At 38.2% G+C, this 19,297-nt stretch overlaps 1 protein-coding gene across 1 annotated transcript; it reads left to right on the top strand.

Annotated features, from left to right (window-relative positions):
• Window positions 1–5,629: 5,629 nt before the first annotated feature.
• Window positions 5,630–16,456, top strand: LOC117987819 (ionotropic receptor 75a-like). Its single transcript, XM_034974884.2, has 15 exons — window positions 5,630–5,780; window positions 6,266–6,447; window positions 7,764–7,986; window positions 8,553–8,651; window positions 8,999–9,075; window positions 9,227–9,354; window positions 10,311–10,365; window positions 10,878–10,990; window positions 12,052–12,263; window positions 12,579–12,617; window positions 12,704–12,888; window positions 14,262–14,397; window positions 15,247–15,409; window positions 15,637–15,813; window positions 16,232–16,456. The coding sequence occupies exons 1-15, from the start codon at window positions 5,642–5,644 to the stop codon at window positions 16,314–16,316; spliced, it is 2,013 nt and encodes a 670-aa protein (XP_034830775.1). The 5' UTR covers window positions 5,630–5,641; the 3' UTR covers window positions 16,317–16,456.
• The last annotated feature ends 2,841 nt before the right edge of the window (window positions 16,457–19,297 follow it).

The following is a 19,297-nucleotide window of genomic DNA, read 5'->3' as shown; positions in this document are numbered from 1 at the left end:
GATTCAGCGGAATTTGATGGAAACCGGAGACTAAGTCCAGTGTGCTAAAATATTTGGAATGACCTAGTTGATCTAGGATATCTGTGATCAAGGGAATAGGATATACTTCGGATACAGTGACGTCATTGAGGCGGCGGTAGTCGATAACTATTCGCCATTTCTTTTTCCCGGATGCGTCCATTTTTTTGGGAACCACCCAAACGGGAGCATTCCATGGAGAGATAGACGGTTTTATAATTTTCTGTTGTAGCATTTTCTGGATTTGGGAATCGACTTCGTTTTTATGACATTCGGGAAAACGGTAAGATTTTACATTAATAGGAGAGCTATTACCCGTGTCAATAGAGTGTTGGATAGCGTTAGTATGAGTTAGAGTGTCTCCTTCGAGATAAAATATATCAGAGTATTCAGAACAGCACTCTAAGAGAGCTTTTCTCTCCTCATCGTTAAGATGTGAGTGTCTTATAAGACTTAGAACACGATCGAGTCGATTTGATAAAGAATTAGAAACGTGGTTGATAATTTCGGGGGATTGAGACACTTGGCGTAGTTCAGAGAAGTCTATAGGAGTTAAATGGACCTTGAAGTCTTGGATTTCTATTTGAGATTCAGTGGTATTTAAAACAGAGACATTGACTTTATAATTAGGCTTCAAACTTACTATACAGTTTGCTATATATACACCTTCGGATATAGAGTGATCTAATACGAGTGCGTCTTTTAAATGACGTAACTCGAACTTGTCATTTGAGACAGTGCATTCAACAATAGCTTCGGAGCGAGCCGGTATTATATATCTAGGGCTCGAATAATGAATTGGTAAAGTGTAGTTTGAGATAGTAAGGGATTTAGTATTATAATCGATATTAGTATGGAAAAAATGTAGAAAATCGGTACCTAAGATACCGTCTGATTCCAGATTCAGAGCGTCAGTTATGACGTGGAATTTAAAAGAAATGGTGTGGTCGTTTATAATAAGGTTAAGCACAACTGTTCCTAAAGTTTCGCTATAGGAATCTTTATCGTTTATGCCTTTGAGTTTTATAATTTCTTGAGACAATTGGGGCTCTGCTGGTAAACACGAGCGCTTAATAATGCTGACACTTGCGCCTGTGTCAACTAAGAAACAGAGAGGTTTTTTATTACATTCTATTTGTAAAAATGCATGAGGTAAGGACACCAACTTTTCAGGGTGCTTGTTTCGAAGATTGGGACGTCTTTAAGAGGCAATGAGCTTTTGCTTGCGTCGCTTTGGGGGTCATTTTGAATGACTTTAGAGTTTGTAAGACTCAGTTGATCCTTTGAAGGAAACTGAGATTTAAAGGATTTTGTAGTATAAGAGCTAGTATAAGAATTAGAATGAGATATAGTATTATTTGAGCAATCTTCTTTGGAATGCTTTGTATTCGATTTTGTAGGAATCAGTGAGGATTTAGGATATGATTCAGCGATATTTTGGCAGTCTTTTGGTGATTGCCGGGATATAAAAGATTTGGTATAAGATTCAGTGTGACTCGGACAGTCATGTAGCGATTGCCGAGATATAAACGATTTGGGAGAATTAGTATAAAAGGATTTAGTAGTTCGAGTGCCATTTTGGATTGTTGATTTCGGCAGGCACGCATCCGAAATCAGTTTAAGTTTTTTGATTCAGGGACGTAACTATTCGTCACTTCATTTAAGGGTTCAGAGTATTCATACATGTTAACATTAGCACTGTTACTATGAGAGGGACCCGACGGAGGGTGAGAGTTCATCCGACGCTGATTATTATTATATTGGCGCTTACGACATTCTGAGATAAGATGTCCTTTGTGTTTACAATAGGCACAGGTTTTGACGAAATTTGAGTCCTTTGATGAACTTTGACTTGTTTCTGCAGAATATTGAGGGTTAGCGGGAGGAATATGGAAAGATGATCTCTGTGTGAAATCGTGCTTTTTCTTAAAGCACTCTGAGAAACTATGATTGGTCTTCTTACATAAGGAACAAAATTTAGTTGGATGTTTTGGTTGAGTAATTTTTACAAATTTGAAAATTTTTTCTTCTTCGACTGCTAGAGAAATTGCTTCATTAAGTGTCGAAGGGTTTCTGCATCGGACAATATTAGAAATATTAGGGTTAAGACCTAATTGGAATAAGCTTAAGGCGAGTTCTTCCATAGCTGTGATTTTGCCTAGAAGGAGATTACGATCAGTGCATGAATTTTGAATATCAGCTTGAAGTCGAGTTAGGCATGCTTCGAGTCTGATAGAATATTGTGTCACACTTTCGGACTGGCCCTGTTTACAGTTTTGGAGATCAAGTAGCAGATGGGACGAGTGTTTTTTCTCGCCAAACGTGCTTTTTAAATATGATTTTAATTCATCCCAATTATTGAAATTTTTAAGGCTGCAGGCTAATTGAGCTTTGCCCTCAAGTTGGGAGATTATATATTTACATAAGATATTTTGCTGGTCGGGAGCAGCTAAACTAATTGCGTTATCGCAGTTAGTTAGGAACGCGGCAAGAGTTTCCCGATTCCCATCATAAGACCTTACGAATTTAGTGAGTATAGAGAGAGTCACTTTTGCGTCCGAACTTTCTGACTTTAAACTCATTTTTGATTACTGAAACTGAGATATGGAGAGAAAAAAAAAAGGATTTAAATTTAAAATACAGTACGAAAATATACAATTTAGACAATTTACGCTTTTTATACAAAATTAATATAAACTACTTACAGGATAACGGCAAACATCACGATTTATTTTTCACAAAAAGGTTTTCACTTTGATGTCACTGCACTGAAAGTTAAATTAGGTCGATGCGTTTGCGACACGTGAAGGCTTTGAACTGTACGGAATGCGTCTCGTATTTCACGCGGCGACGATATCGAGTAGGTTTCTGAAGATATTGAAGAAATTGTATTTCGTAATTTTGAAGGCTTAAAATTTATTTCACTGATGTTTTTGAGTGAGTCCAGGATATTCGCGTTCTTCGTGTGAGATGCGGGCTCAGTCTGGCAGGCTGAGACTTATCGTCGATCTTGAGTAGAACCGGTGCTTAGTGGTTGTGATGCGGGCTCAACCCTGCGGGCGAGGCTTATCGTCGATCACGACTGCGATGACCTCAGGATTCTTTGGATGCTAAGGGTCCTCTTGCGTGAACCTTCTCAGCATCCCACTTCTGACACCAATTGTTAGGAGGTCCGCTTCGACAGTCTTTTGAAAAAAAAAAACCACAAGAAATGTCCAACGAATTTAATTTGGAAATTCACACACACGGAACTTTTACTTCACGCGAATACAGTAGTTTCAGTGTTAACTGTTCAATATGGAAATGTGGACTGCTTCGCCGCCTCGCGGATTGTTCGCTTTATATAAATTGAAATGCTGAAGCAGCGAATTAACACGTCATGTTAAAATTATTAATTTATAACAGACCGAAGAATGGCGGGACAACCGTTCCAAACCTAGGTTTCTAGATAGAACAGATCAGTGACGGGCAGCCAGCGTCACTGGTGATAGACATACGGACAAAGAGACGGACGGAGAGCAAAGTCTTAGTATTAGGGTCCCGTTTTACCCTTTTTAGGGTTCCGTACCTGAAAAGGAAAAACGGAACCCTTATAGGATCACTTTGTTGTCTGTCTGTCTGTCTGTCTGGTACAGTACTGTACAGGGTACTTCCCGTTGACCTAGAATCATGAAATTTGGCAGGTAGGTAGATCTTATAGCTGACATTTGGGGAAAAATCTGACTCCGTGAATTTAGGGTTAGATCACACACAAAAAAAATTGTGGTCATGAACTAATAATTAGTATTTTCAACTTTCGAAGTGAGTGACTATATCAAGTGGGGTATCATATGAAAGGTCTTCACCTGCACATACTAAAACAGATTTTTATTTATTTCTATGCATCATAATTTTTGAATTATCGTGCAAAATGTCGAAAAAATACGACTGTAGTACGGAACCCTCATTGCGCGAGCCTGACTCGCACTTGGCCGGTTTAAAAAAAAAAATATTAGCCATGCTAATCATGAAGAATATTCCCGTTTCCCCTCCAACTAAGCGTAAAGCTTGTGCTAGGACAATAGTGCAACGGGTGGGATTTGAATTGCCGACCTTTCGGATTTCAGTCCGTGCCTTAACCGTTGAGGCTCTAAAAGGTTTTGGGTACGGAACCCTAAAAACAACGCAGATAAAATCGTTGGGCGTACCTAATTTTTATTTACAGATTCATGTCAATTACCAAGTCCTCGTACATATTACCATAGGTAGGTCCCCTTTGATCACAAAAATGATATCGAGTCAAAAATGACAGGCAAATGATATCAACTCAATCGAATACGAATCAAAGTAGATATCACGTAATTGCAAGTTATTGGGAGTTTCTTTATAACCTACTAGCTGATGTCCGCGACTTCGTCCGCGTGGATTTAGGTTTTTAAAAATCCCGTAGTCCCTTTGATTTTCCGGGATAAAAAGTAGCTTATGTCCTTCCCCGGGATGCAAGGTATCTCTGTACCAAATTTTGTCAAAATCGGTTGAACGGTTGAGCCGTGAAAAGCTAGCAGACAGACAGACAGACAGACAGACACACTTTCGCATTTATAATATTAGTATGGAAGTTAGTATGGAAGTTGGTATGGAAGTAGAGAAATAGAAACCTTTGGCAAAATTACTAATAAGTAATTTTGCCAAAGGTTTTGTATTTCTCTATGATAATATGATATGATATATCATTGAAAAAAATCTAGTAAATCGGTCCCGTTTTACCCTTCGGGTACGGAACCCTAAAAAGACCGCAAAAACCCTTACCTTTTTACTTCAAACTGTCTCCAAAATAGACAAAGTTGAGAATGACCAGAATATTTTAGCGCTTTCTACGTAATGTAGTTCAGTAGCCAAATGGTCGTCATATCCGCCCATTGGTCCATTTGTCACAGTCGGAGAATCTCTCATATTCCACTTAGTGGGATAAAATGATGACCAATGGTTGCCTTAAAAATAAGAAGTAGCCGGGGGCCGGCCGTATCTCTTTTCTTCTTCTCTTTACCTCAACTCTATTTTTCTTCTGAAATAATATTCCTAAAACAAAGGCGCAATCTCTACAATGTGGTGTTGTTTCTTTCAAATAGTTCTGAAAAAGTCCACGATGCCTAAAATCTATCTAAAATCTTAGGGTTACCTAATTATAGATAGATTTTAGGCATAGGATTCTAAGCTTATCATACAGCTGACATGTCAACGTACTTGTATCTTGAGATTCTGCATAGTAAATTCTTGTGCTAAGGTAGACTCCCACTAAGAAAAATATCCCACTAAGAATAATTATAATTTAAGTTTAAATTCCAATAAGATTTTTAAAAAATATAATTCATGCGGACAATATAGCGGGAAAAATCAAGTTGATTACCGCTATCTATACTATTACACACACTTAGCAATAATAATAATAAATAAGGCGCTCATTAGTATTCAAAACTACGTTAATATAATAATGATTATGATATCACATCAAAGCAAACCACTCACTTACGGCCGGTCTTAATATTTGATAGCTTATTACGGCCACCTTTATAAACCTCATAGTTACTTGATACTCACTTAATGCCCTCTCAAACACGCAACACAGCGGTCGTTGGCAATCATAATGCTATTCATTAGTCACTTAATAACCATCTCATATGTGACACCGTTGATATTGGGCCATTGGATTGACTTTTCCGTTGATTACTTCAAAGGGAGGCGTGTGACTTTTGTGTGTTTATTGACATGTGGGAAAGAGTCATGTAAGATGGCATCTATTTTTCTCTAAAGTTCTTCTCTTTTTATCTACTTTTCTTTTCTAAGTAGTATCTATAAACAAAGGCGCAATCCAAGTATTTTTATGTTACGACCTGTTACGACAAAAAGATAATATTTAAATCAGAATTCAGATTTAGAATAAAAACTAGCTTATGCTCGCGACTTCGTCCGCGTGGACTACACAAATTTCAAACCCCTATTTCACCCCTTAGGGGTTGAATTTTCAAAAATCCTTTCTTAGCGGATGCCTACGTCATAAAAGCTATCTGCATGCCAAATTTCGACACACCCGACACACCCCGAACAGCCCGATCCGTCCAGCGCGTTTGAGCAGTGCGTTGATAGATCAGTCAATCAGTCAGTCAGTCAGTCACCTTTTACTTTTATATATTTAGAAGATAAAAATTTCCTTTACTTAATAAAAATGTATCGTATCAATAGGTACTTTAACTTTTGTTAATTTTTAAAGGGTTTCACCATAACTTTGCAAAATATGCATCAATTCAGAATATAGCTGTATCAAGTTTTAATATTGATAAAAACCTGCAAAATTATTCAAAGGATCTCGATTTATGTTTGAAAATAACTACAACGTCTACCGGGGTTTTCATAAATCCAAAATGTCCTGACTTTGAAGAAATTATGTATCACGTAAGTAATAGAATATCCTTAATAAAAAATGACAATTAAAACAATTATTATTATGTCTAAACCCAGCGTCTAAACCGTAGAGATAAGAGAACGTAGATAGATGGTGTAGAGAAAGACGTGAGGGTTTTGAGGGTTCGAAGCTAGAAGGAAGCTGCTTCTGATCAGCCTTGATGACGGAGTTTGCTTGACGAAATCAAGGCCCTCTGTAACGTTTTGTTGATGATGAAGTCACTGTCAGTCGCTAGATCAGCAATATAACGTTAGTTTTAGTATATTTAAGCAAAAACTTTTATACAAGATTATATAGGTACCCACCTATCGAAAATTTCAAAAATGTTAAAAAAATGCGAAGTTAAAGCATGTTGTGTTGAGTCGTTGTCCTCGCAAAACATGGTCACCCCAAGCTAGCGGCAGTTAAAGAACGGGACGGCTAGCATCGATAGTGCGCGCTCTCGCTTGCACGGCTTGAATAGGCTACTTGACAATTTTTTTAAGTTGGTCTTAAATGGTTAATATTTGTCCTATTATATCAAAAAAATTAACACTATATTTTTTTGCGCCCTAAAAACCGTAAAACTTTAATTTAAAAAAATATTTTTCTTAGACAGGTGAAAACACTGTCGGCCATGTTTGGCCGATAGATTATCTGTGCTCTGACGTCATGCATTTGTAAACAACAGTATAACCCTGTGGTTATACTGTTAACTATTATCATACACACACTGTTGTAATTTTATTTTATTATTGTATATACCTACATTTATTCTACTCTATTCTGTTAAAATAGTTTAATTATAATTTTAAGTAATCTCTTTTGGCCTTCTGTTATACCTAGATTTAAATTTAAATAATAATTATGTATTTACGCTGTTGATTACTTTCAAATAAACAAAAATAAAAAAAATAAAAAAAATATAGTGTTAATTTTTTTGATATAATAGGACAAATATTAACCATTTAAGACCAACTTAAAAAAATTGTCAAGTAGCCTATTAGCTGGTGCATTTGGTCACTTAACTAGGTGACCAAACTTGCAGGATTTTAAAGTGTTTTTTGAATTAAAATATAACACGTAAAAATGGTTCAATCGATTCTGTTACTGATCCTAAACAAACTACTTTCAGGTTTTGCTTTTTTTCAAATATTACACAAGCGCTTGGCAGCAATCGGACCTGGTGGCAAGTGATGATGCAGCCTAAGATGGAGCGCGCTTGCCTAGAAGATGACTTGAAGGGACCCATATTATAATTGGAGGTTAAAACTGGGGGGTCTTATACTAAAACCAACGCTATATAACAACAGTCTTTAATTTGTAGGCATCTGGAAACGTTCTCTTCGATTCCAAACACAAATGGCTCATTAAAGAAGAAAGTGAAGTTTTCAAAAATGACGTTATTCTGGGAAATGAAACAGATGATTCTGAAGGGACTCTTGATGATGAGATATATAATGTTAACGAGAATGAAATGACATCAACAGCAGTTCTCAGTAATCTGCACTTGAGCATAGATGCTGATATTACATTGTCAGTTAAAATAGGTAAGTAGGTTATATGTTATCGATCTCTTGAAATTGTTAAACGATAAATTAATAAGTAATATTTTATTTATAGAACAAATAGTCGTCTTGATAAGGTAACTTACAGTATACATTAAAATAATGCGAAGAAAATGAAGACATGATAAAAATCCTACTGCAATGATTATTTAGATTTTAAGATTATTTAAATCAATAATTGGTTTTCCAACGGAAAAAAGAAAGCTTGGGAATGAGTTGCTTCAAGTTTAAGTTCTAATAAATGATTTTGTGACATGGTAATAATAAAAAGAATACCCGGCTGAGTTTGTTGTGGGCCCTCTCAGAACATTCGTAGCTTTAGTTTTAAAGCTTGCCACGGCCAAAGCCTCTCACCAGACCAGAGAAAATTTAGAAATTATAAAATTGGAAATTTCCCCTTCCGGGAATCGAACCCAGAACCTTTCACTAATAAGACCACAGCGCTCACCACTGTACCAGGAAGATCGTCAAACTTCCCAACAGATGAGCCTGTGCCTACAGTGAATAAAAAAAAACTTACTAGCCAACTGCTTTCTATTTTTTGACAGATGATTCTTCTTTTAAATTGTACGAAGTGTATAATTTTGGAAAAGCACGCAACGGAAAATTCGTCATCAAAAATATAGGAGACTGGAATGTAGATAAAGGTATATACATTTCTTTAAATTTTAATAAATATACGAGCACATAATATAGTTTTATGCATCTTGAGGTACAAAAATATACCTAACTAGCTTATGCTCGCGACTTCGTCCGCGTGGACTACAAAATTTCAAACTTCTATTTAACCCCCTTAGGAGTTGAATTTTCAAAAATCCTTTCTTAGCGGATGCCTACGTCATAATAGCTATCTGCATGCCTGATTTCAGCCCGATCCATCCAGTAGTTTGAGCTGTGCGTTGATAGATCAGTCAGTCAGTCAGTCAGTCAGTCAGTCAGTCAGTCAGTCAGTCACCTTCTCCTTTTATATATATAGATAACATTATTAATTTAGGTCTGAACATTTCAAAGGAATTTAAATATTATAGACGTTGGGATTTTCAGGAGATGGCTTTCAAAATGGTAGTAGTAGTAAGTACTATTATAATTACTACAGTCTAGAATAATAATACATTAATATAACAAGTGGTGATAGCCTAGTGGTCCAGACATCGGACTTCTATCCTGAGGGTCGGAGGTTCGATCTCGGGCACACACCTCTAACTTTGGCTCTAAATTGCAGATGACACCGATACCTCCAGTGTTTGATCCGCAGATGATATTAAGTATGACCCCTGATTATAGAGTATCTACTGTATCTCACACAAGCGCTATACTCCTACATGAAATCGCTGGTATACATAACTTTAGGTAAGTAGGTATAGTCTGCGGCAGTTAAATAGTCGTTCTTGAAACCGCAAGACACGTCGCTATAGCATTTTTAGCGCCAGTGGTGAACACACCAGCCCAAGTGCTACGCCGCACCCCACGTCTGCCATCTGCATTAGTGTGAGTGCTACATCCGTACACAGTATACGACCGTGTGGAACAATACGTGCGCGAGCTCGCACTCGCATCGTAGGTCGGACGCGACTATTTAACTGTCGGGAACTATACATTTAATTCAAGAGCCTAGAGGTCAAGAGGCATCTTCTAGGCCCACTCCATCTTAGGCTGTATCATCCCTAGCCATCAGCGAGATGATTCGCTAAGTGACGACGATGAATATAACACGAGCTCATATAATATTTATTTTAAATTCATTGAAGGTTTTCTACGAAAAATCATGTCGATATCACTCAGTTATACAGCAATGTAAAACCAACGAATGCCAAATGAGCTCGGAGGCTATCATTCAATGTTGAACACTGAGTTAGTGAATCAGCATGCTAGTCTGATTGAAACCAAGCGCTAGTCTATTTTTTAAGGCTACAGCCACATCTGCGCGTCAAGAACGCGGGATGCGGGACGTGATGCGGGATACATGCAGGTTTAGTGGTCCCGTAAGTCACGAAACTCGACGGTTACGCTTTACTAATATTCAATGGGGTTGACGCTTATGTCAAAAATAAATCATTTCTTAGGAATGATTAAATAAGGATCTTCCAAAATTTGTAAAATCCACGTCCGCTGTTAGTTTTAAATTTGCTAACCATTTCCAATTATCGATTTAACAAAAAAACTTACGTCAAATGTTTATGACGTCACATCTGTGTATTTCATACAAGCTCCCTTACTAAGCGAGCGTTTTGATGTCTATAAAAAGTCGCTGATTTGACTAGTAGTCATTATCCCTATTATTATGCCATGTTCTTTCTCATTTTCAGATACAATTACACCATTATGGATATATGGGTCGGTGATTATATAAAGGAACACAAGGTTAATATCTTTTTAAATACTGGCATAAGGTACTTGTCCCACCGCTAACAAGCAAGCGACTATAGCTATCGACTATTAATTTCTCGCTCAAGAAATCGATTCTGTGTGAATAAAAGATATAAATATATTAATAATTGATGTGTGTGCACTGTCAGTAAGAACTTTTCCTGCACTAGTTTATGACTGCGACAAGGGCTAACAAAGAAAAAACTAGCTCACCGAAAAGAAATTATTCTAACTCGCCAACTCGAGTTTAAAACTCAACTCACTTCTCGCTAATCGGCAAAGGGACAGTTGCCTAATATTAAAGCGTTAACGGTGAAAGAAAACATCGTGAGGAAACCTGCATGTCGAGTTCTTCATAATGTTCTCAAAGGTGTGTGAAGTCTGTTTATCCACACTTGGCCATCGTGGTTGCCTGTGGCCAAAACCCTTCTTACTCTGAGAGGATACCCGTGCTCTGTAGTGAGCCAGCCATTAGGACCCAACATGAACTTTGAAACAATTTCCAGGCAGTGACGAACGCACTTTACTTTCGAGAGCAAGACATTACGCCACTTTTGCGCCTTCATCCAGCACAATTTGACAGATATGATGTGATCGCACCACCTGTCACTTTTATTGAGTAAGTTACAATCACTGACCTGTATTCATATTTATTTTAATAAAAAATAACAAGCAAACGAGCACGCGGTAGGTCACCTGATGTTAAGTGATTAGCGTCGCCCATAAAAATTTGCGGTTCCAGAGGAACCGCCAATGCGTTGCCAGCCTTTCAGGAATTTGTTGGTCAACGCCTTGAATAACCCCATGTCGTAATGGGACAACCTTCGAAGGGAGTTAATTCCACAGTTTGCATGCGCGTGGAAAAAAGGATCTGGCACTACCCCTTGAATAACCCCATGTCGAAATGGGAACACCTTCGAAAGGAGTTAATTCCACAGTTTGCATGTGCGTGGAAAAAAGGATCTGGCACAACGGGTGGTCGAAGTGCTCCAGGCGGGTAGGTGAATATTCTACACAGGACTTACGATTGTCTACTTATTTTGAAAAAACATGATTTTCGTCATTTTGGCCTCGGAGAGCACGTAAAGCTGTCAGACCTGCGCCTGATCTTTCTCCGGTCGTGTCGGATTTCCGTGCCATTGGGGTACGAGAGTGAGGGAATAGAAAGTGCACCTGTGTTTGCGCATACACTTATGTACTATAAACATCACCCGCGCAGTTGGCTAATCTCTATGGAGATTGGCCGCCGTGGCAGAAATTCAATCGGGAAGACCCTATTTTTTTTCAACTCAAACTTGTTCATACAGGGTGTAACCAGAACGCTAGCAAAAACTTAGCGTTATTATTATACTACCTAAACACAAACCAATACCAATAACCATTTGCCTTAATTTGTAGTTAGTGATTTAGTATTTTTCAATCCCGCGATGTATAGCGTGCAAAGCTTGGATCAATGCCCCACCTACGACATGGTATTGACTCTGAATGGTCTACTTACGCAACGATCATTGACCTCTAGCGTCAGTCAGATGTTTTATGTGCGTGAACTTATATAGGATTTTTTTTGGATTTTTTGCGTTTTTTTGATGTTATCATTATCAGTAATCATCAATAGTATCACCTGTCTTGGTTTTTGCTAGCGTTCTGGTTACACCCTGTATTTTCTCCTTTTAATTTTAGAAGTCGATTTTACTACCGCATCCCTTCTCAAGGTGTGGGCAATTTCGAGAATGAGTTTCTACGTCCATTTTCACCAGGCACCTGGTGGTGTGTGATTGGGATTTGTATACTTTGCTGCATCGTTCTGCTGCTGTCAGTGATCGTGGAAAACCAGCCAATAAACGCGTATCATTACTCCATTTTGTCTGTTATGGCGTTGATTTGTCAGCAATGCAAGTATTTTTTTACTAGTTTGACACAAATAAATAAATAAAAGCGTATATTTTCAGTGATTTTGTTACATACAACTTGTCCTATGTTACTTGTCTTGTCTGTATGTCATCATTTCAGTAGCCGAAATTCCAATTGTTATATTGAATTAAAATTTTGAATACGAGTGAATGATGATTCATTATTAAGTTGGTATTTATAAACCACTGAGCGTCTCAGATGATTAACTTATTTCTTCTTCGATAATCGATTCAACCAAAGGGTTAGTATAATCAAAAGATTATAATATTTAATTAAGTTTAGGTTTTTTGTTTTAGTTTTTGAAGAGTTCGAAGATTTGCGAAGAACATCAGCAGGTATTCAAAAAATTCAAAATTCGTAGATATATTTGTCAATTATGTTTTTTTTTTTTTTAATTTTCAAATGGAACATTTTTTTATAGCCAAGAAAATGACAATACTAGTGACAGGTCTATCATGCATCTTGATATACAACTACTATACCAGCAGCGTGGTAAGCTGGCTGCTGAACGGACCTCCTCCTTCCATCAACTCTCTGTGGGAACTGCTTGCCAGTCCACTTCAGCCAATACTCGAGGATACTGGATATACTTATTCATGGTTACAGGTGAAGCAACATCCAAACCTGCACGACCTGCTAGGTGATTCGCTAACTCAGTGTTCAACGATGAATGATAGCTTATATTAAATGATTTTTCGTAGCAAACCTTCAATGGATTATAAATAAATGTCAAATGAGCTCTATGGCTATCAATCAGTGTTAGACTCTGAGTTAGAGAATCAGTATGCATAGGTGACTATGAAGCGAGAAAGTCAACAGCGTGGCGGTTAGGTGTGCACGTATATAGATTCGCGTTGCGGACGCTCCCGCATTGCGTCCCGCATCCCGCGTTCATGACACGTAAGTGTGGCCGTAGCTTTAGATCTCGAAGTGCATTATTTTGAGGATCCATAATATATTAGTCTATGTGAGGATCATAAAGTTTTATAACCTACTATATTATAGTAGTAAATATTTGCACACTATTAATTTAGTCGACTTTATCAATCCATACTAATATTATAAATGCGAAAGTGTGTCTGTCTGTCTGTCTGTCTGTCTGTCTGTCTGTCTGCCTGCTAGACTTTCACGGCCCATCCGTTCAACCAATTTTGACGAAATTTGGTACAGCGATAGCTTGCATCCCGGGGAAGGACATAGGCTACTTTTTATCCAGGAAAATTTAAGTTCCCACAGGATTTTTAAAAACCTAAATCCACGCGTACGAAGTCGCGGGTATCAGCTAGTATTGTATACTTCCATTTTTTTGTATTCCATTTTGTTGTATTTTTTTGAACCAGTGGTAGATGCATCCGACTATTCGTAAGTGCTTGTAAAAGTTTATACGAATAAAAAAGATTTTTATTTTATTTTATTTTTATTTTATTTTGTACCAACGTTCTTGCAAATAAATGATTATTTATTTATTTACTAATACCATAGAATTCAGAATACTCAAGTAGAGAAACAATTCTATTTCGGGCACGCGAACTAACTTTTGTAGTTTCTAGAACTTGTCTACAAAACTACATCGAGCTTGATTAGTTTACATTCTTACGTTTGTATACCTATAAGCTATACACTATAAGCTGTGATAGCCTAGTGGTTAGCACGTCCGCCTTCTAATCGGAGGTCGGGGGTTCGATCCCGGGCACGCACCTCGAACTTTTCGGAGTTATGTGCGTTTTAAGTAATTAAATATCACTTGCTTTAACGATGAAGGAAAACATCATGTGGAAACCTGCATGCCTGAGAGTTTTCCATAATGCTCTCAAAGGTGTGTGAAGTCTACGAATCCGCACATGACCAGCGTGGTACACTATGGCCAAAAACCTTCTCACTCTGAGAGGAGACCCGTGCTTTGTAGTGAGCCGGCGATGGGTTATCATGATGATGATGGAGATACCGTAGTTGAATTAATTAATAATGCATTTTTCCAGTTGCCGGACTATTATTTCAACAACAAGAAGGCAGATAGTGAGGATGCGTTAAAAAGTAAATTAAGAAACATGATGAAGAAAGGAACAACTGTGGTTGCGTCTATGAACGAAGGCATCGAGTTGGTTAGAAAAGGAGGTAATGATTTTCTTTAAAAAAACGATTGGGAGTCTGGTCTGGTCTGGTCTGGTATTTTTAACCGACTTCCAAAAAGGAGGTGGTTTCGGCAATTCGGCTCATTTTCTATCTACTATATCTATACTATTATATAAAGAGGTAATGTCGTTAAGTTTGTTTGTAGGGGGTAATCTTTGGAACTACTGAGCCGATTTAAAAAATTCTTTCACCAGTAGAAAGCTACATTACTCCTGAGTGACATAGAGAAGTCGTCGACGAGTCGAGTCGAGTCGACGAAGAGAGTGCGACTCGCGCACTGAGGGTCCCGTTCTACAATCGTATTTTATTGACATTTTGCACGATAAATCAAAAACTATTATGCTTAAAATAAATAAAAAATCTGTTTTAAAATGTACAAGTAAAGCCCTTTCATGTGATGCCCCACTTGGTATAGTAATCTTACTTTGAAAGTTGAAAGTAGCAATATTTGTACACGAACACATTTTAATTCTTTTCCTGTGATGTAACCACAAATTCATGGTTTTTAGATTTTTGCCCTCATGTCTGCTATGAAACCTACCTTTATGCCAAACTTCACGATTCTATAGGTCAACAGGAAGTACCCTATAGGTTTCTTTACAGACAGACAACAAAGTATAAGGGTATAATATAAGGGTTCCGTTTTTCCTTTTGAGGTACGGAACCCTAAAAACCGATTAAGTGCGAGTCTGGCTAGTATTTTTAACTGACTTCTAAAAAGGAGGTGGTTTCAGCAATTCGGTCCGTTTTTTTTTTAACAAAGTATTTGACTTTGGTCTTTGACAAAAAAAAATTTGATTTGGAATTTTAAAAGCTCTATACTGACTCCAGGATATGCATACCACGCTGAGACGAACGCGGCGAACGACAGAATCTCTCGCACCTTCGACCAACAAGAGCTATGTGATCTGGACTCTTTACATTCTATAGAGAAAGTTTTGCTTTATTCCAGTGTACAGAAGAACAGTCCGTACCGGGAGTTTTTTAGCTGGAGGTAATTTAGTTTTTTAGATTCAACGTAGGGCCCTAACTATATACCTCCCTCCTCCCTGGCGTAGTGGTACGCAGTGGGAGGTCCCGGGTTCGATTCCTGGCAGGGGTTTGGAATTATATAATTACTAAATTTCTGGTCTGGTTGGTTATTACACTTGAAACTAACAAAGAACGTGGATTTTATGTATTTTGGAAGACCCTCTATTTAAAAATCAATCATTCTTTCAGCCTAGCTCGTCTTCTAGAAAGAGGTATATTCCAGTGCACGCATGAGAGGACCTGGTCCCGGGAGGTGAAGTGTGCAGGAAGCTCCCCAAGAGCCCTGGCTTTAGGAGGAGCTGCCCCGGCGTTCATTGTGCTGGCTGCTGGGTTTATCCTGGGAACTTGTATTATGCTGACGGAAAGGTAAAACAATTTTCCATGCCACTCTGGCCCAGTCATCATCATTACGATTAACCCATTGCCGGGCTTCTACTGAGACGGGTCTCCTCTCGGAGTGAGAAGGGTTTAGGCCATAGTCTGCCACGCTGGCCCAGTGCGGATAGGCAAAATTTACTTGCTTTAACGGTGAAGGAAAACATCGTGAGGAAACCCGCATGCATGAGTTCTCTACTAAAGATGTGCTAAGTCTGTCAACCCGCACTTGGCTAGCGTGGTAGACTATGACCAAAACCCTTCTCATTCTGAGAGGAGACCCGTGCTCTGTAGTGAACCGGTGAATTGGAAGGCACCACATCCTTTTTCTTTGCCCTAGCATGTTTACAGTATTGAAATAGGATTAGCTATAAATTCTAAGCTCTCACATAAGCCCAATTTTTTACAGGTTTTGGTGGAAATATAGCTCTAAAAATAGAAAACCTGTAACTAAAACTGAGAATATGGAAGAATGGCCCATAACTAAAATCTAAGGATACATTTTTTTAGGTTGTAGAGCCTTGGCTCAATGCTTCTGGCACAGCTAAAACGTAGTGTATTAGAAATTGTACTTATTAGTTAGTTCTAGAAATTGTAACGTAACTAAAATGCAATATTTAAAAACACTAAACAAGTTTTTTTTATATCAATAAATCATTTCCGATTTTGGATAGTTTTCAAAATCGGTTAAGGCGATTCACGTCTCTAAAGCGGTGTTGAGACACATTTCGGATGTTCAAAGAATCAAGTAATTGGCTTCAAAAACCACGTTTATTTATTTTTTAATATTATAAAAAGAAAAGTCAAAGTCTAAGTCAAATGATTTATTCAAAATAGGTAATAAATTACTCTTTTTGATGGTCAGATGTTGGATTTCTAAGATATAATAGTGGTGATAATTATTACGCAAACTTAAAACTAGAGCTACGAGGAGTATAAATTATATGACTTTTTTTTTTTAGATTTAAGTTTATTAATAGTTTATTTGTTAACCATTGATAATCAATATAATAATTTTCATTTAAAATTATAATATGACTTAAAAATATTAGATCAATAATTTTTAACAATTAAGCTATTAGCACACCTAAGAGTTATTATATAGATATTTGGGAATTGATTGAATTGAACAATGAGCCGACAATCAGTATGGATTTTAATTGTTTAAAATAAACAATTAAAAAGTAAATACAATAAATACGCCATTGCGGTATTGTTTGATCTGCATATTCATCATCTGGCAGCACGCCCGCGCGCCGCGCCACAGCGCGCGATGCAATCAAAATATAACTTTTTACATATTTTATTCCTTTTTTTGTACGTATATTTCGACAGGTCAAGGTGGCAATCGGGGTGGGGACCCCCGCACACCCGCACAGCCTCTGCCTCATACCCCGATTGCCATCTCTACCTGTTGCGGACTATAACTTGGGTATAAAGGATACCACACATTTACCCAGGTAGCCGTAAACAACATAACCCTGTCTTTTATGCGCATTCTGCCTTCATCATACGCTCGTGTAAACTCAAGCGAAGCGGAGTGAAACGGAGTGGAGTGGAGTGGAGTGGAGTGGAGTGGAGTGGAGCAGAGTGGATCAATCAAATTATTGATGGATATGTGATCGTTTTATCACAGCGACAGCGTCACTATACTCATATTATAAATGCGAAAGTGTTTGTTGGTTTTAAGTTTATTGGTATATTCATTAATCACGTCGCAACAGAGTAACAGATCGACATGATTTTCAACATGGATATAGTAAAAGACCAGTACCCGTAGTACAAGATTTTACGTCTCACCAAACCAAACCAAATTCGAGAGTCGAAATACTTCCGCGTTACAGTAAAATGGACCTAAACAGCCTTGAATTGAAGTCAAATATTCAATGCCACTGATTTTAATTTCGCAATGTTTCCGCTTGGAGCGCTGGCTGTAGAAGTGTAGACAAACTTGAGCTTTAAAACAAGGCATTTACGATCCAGTTTACTGTAACGCGGAAGTATTTCGACTCTCGAATTTGGTTTGGTTTGGTGAGACGTAAAATCTTGTACTACGGGTACTGGAGAGTGATACAGGCTATTTTTTGTTGCGAAAAAACAAAGAGTTCGGACGAGATTTTTAAAAACCTTTTATGTGCGACATGTCCACTGTTCTCTGTGGGTATGCGTCGACCCTTATTGAGTCGAGTTGAAGCGGAATGGGTGTGTTGTTATTAACATAATAGAATTGGCCATAACTCGCTGGTTTATCAGAGTTTGAGTAATTAGTTTTGTAGGAGTTCGCCCTCACTGGGCGTTGTATGCAGTTTATGTTCTATCCGTTCAGGAGTTTAGGCAGTAATTAACTCTATCTACTGTTTAAACCACAATTTGGTGGATAGTTTGACCTACTTTAGTTGCTGCGTAAAACATTCTTATTTAGAGCCCATAGTTGTAACTTTTCAACCGACTTCATTATTTTAACGAATTGTAACATAATTATATCTACAGTGCGACAAGGCTATCTTGGCGCGTGGCGAAAATCGGAACGAACGTTGCCGTCAAGTGTCCCCTTTGTTCTTGTTTGAATATTCTAAGCCTGTGTTCTCCAACAGCGCCCCCCTGTCAATGTCATTCAACTGCCAAGAGAGCCTTGTAGCACTGTACATCATAATCCTCAGTGCCTGAAGACGAAAATATTTAATCAGTGTGTCCTTCCCGTCCTCACCTATGGTGCTGAAACGTGGACACTGACAAACGGCCTTGTTCACAAATTCAAAGTAGCTCAGCAAGCTATGGAGAGGGCTAGGTATGTTAGGAATTTCGCTGAGGGATAAGATCTGAAATGACGAGATCCGCAGGAGAACCAAGGTCACTGACATAGCCCAAACTATTAGCAAGCTGAAGTGGCAGTGGGCAAGTCATGCCTGTCGTAGAGGCGATGCCCGTTGGAGCCGGAAAGTCCTTGAGTGGAGACCGCGTATAAGCAAGCGTAGTGTAGAACGCCCTCCAGTACGATGGACCGACGATAAAAAAAGGCTGGCGGGAAGTGGCTGGATGAGGAAAGCTGAGGACCGGATGTGGTGGCACTCTATAGAGAAGGCCTATGACCAACAGTGGACGTCCACGGGCCGATGATGATGAAGTCACAGAAACGGCTTTGAAGAAAACCACAGTACAGTACGCGGCACAAAATATTTTTCATCGACCTTTAGAAAGAGATAGCGGTTTTTCGGTCTTTGTCATTGAGCCCGACAAAAGTCACATAACCTATGAGTGACAGAGACAACGCTCTACAAAGCCGAAATACACTTACATGTTACAAGTCGTTAAAATCGATTAAATAGATGGGCCGTGAAAAGGTAACATATATGTACAGACAAACACACTTGGGCATTGATATTGATGTATGGATGGACGAAATTAGTCAGACAAGGAAATCTTTCATGTAAGAGGGCGTACTTAAGTACTTATCAGTACCTTTATTACAAATGCG

Source organism: Maniola hyperantus, chromosome 13 (genome assembly GCF_902806685.2).
Source record: "Maniola hyperantus chromosome 13, iAphHyp1.2, whole genome shotgun sequence".
Taxonomy (NCBI): Eukaryota; Metazoa; Arthropoda; class Insecta; order Lepidoptera; family Nymphalidae; genus Maniola; species Maniola hyperantus.
The sequence above is the reverse complement of the archived record's forward strand: the minus strand, read 5'-3'. Positions and strand labels throughout refer to the sequence as shown.

Excerpts from the sequence above, each read along its gene's own strand:
- LOC117987819 (XM_034974884.2), top strand. The coding sequence starts at position 5,642 with ATGCTATTCATTAGTCACTTAATAACCATCTCATATGTGACACCGTTG. Across the intron at positions 6,448-7,763 it reads TTGAAGAAATTATGTATCAC|GCATCTGGAAACGTTCTCTT; the intron begins GTAAGTAATAGA and ends TTTAATTTGTAG. Across the intron at positions 7,987-8,552 it reads TACATTGTCAGTTAAAATAG|ATGATTCTTCTTTTAAATTG; the intron begins GTAAGTAGGTTA and ends ATTTTTTGACAG.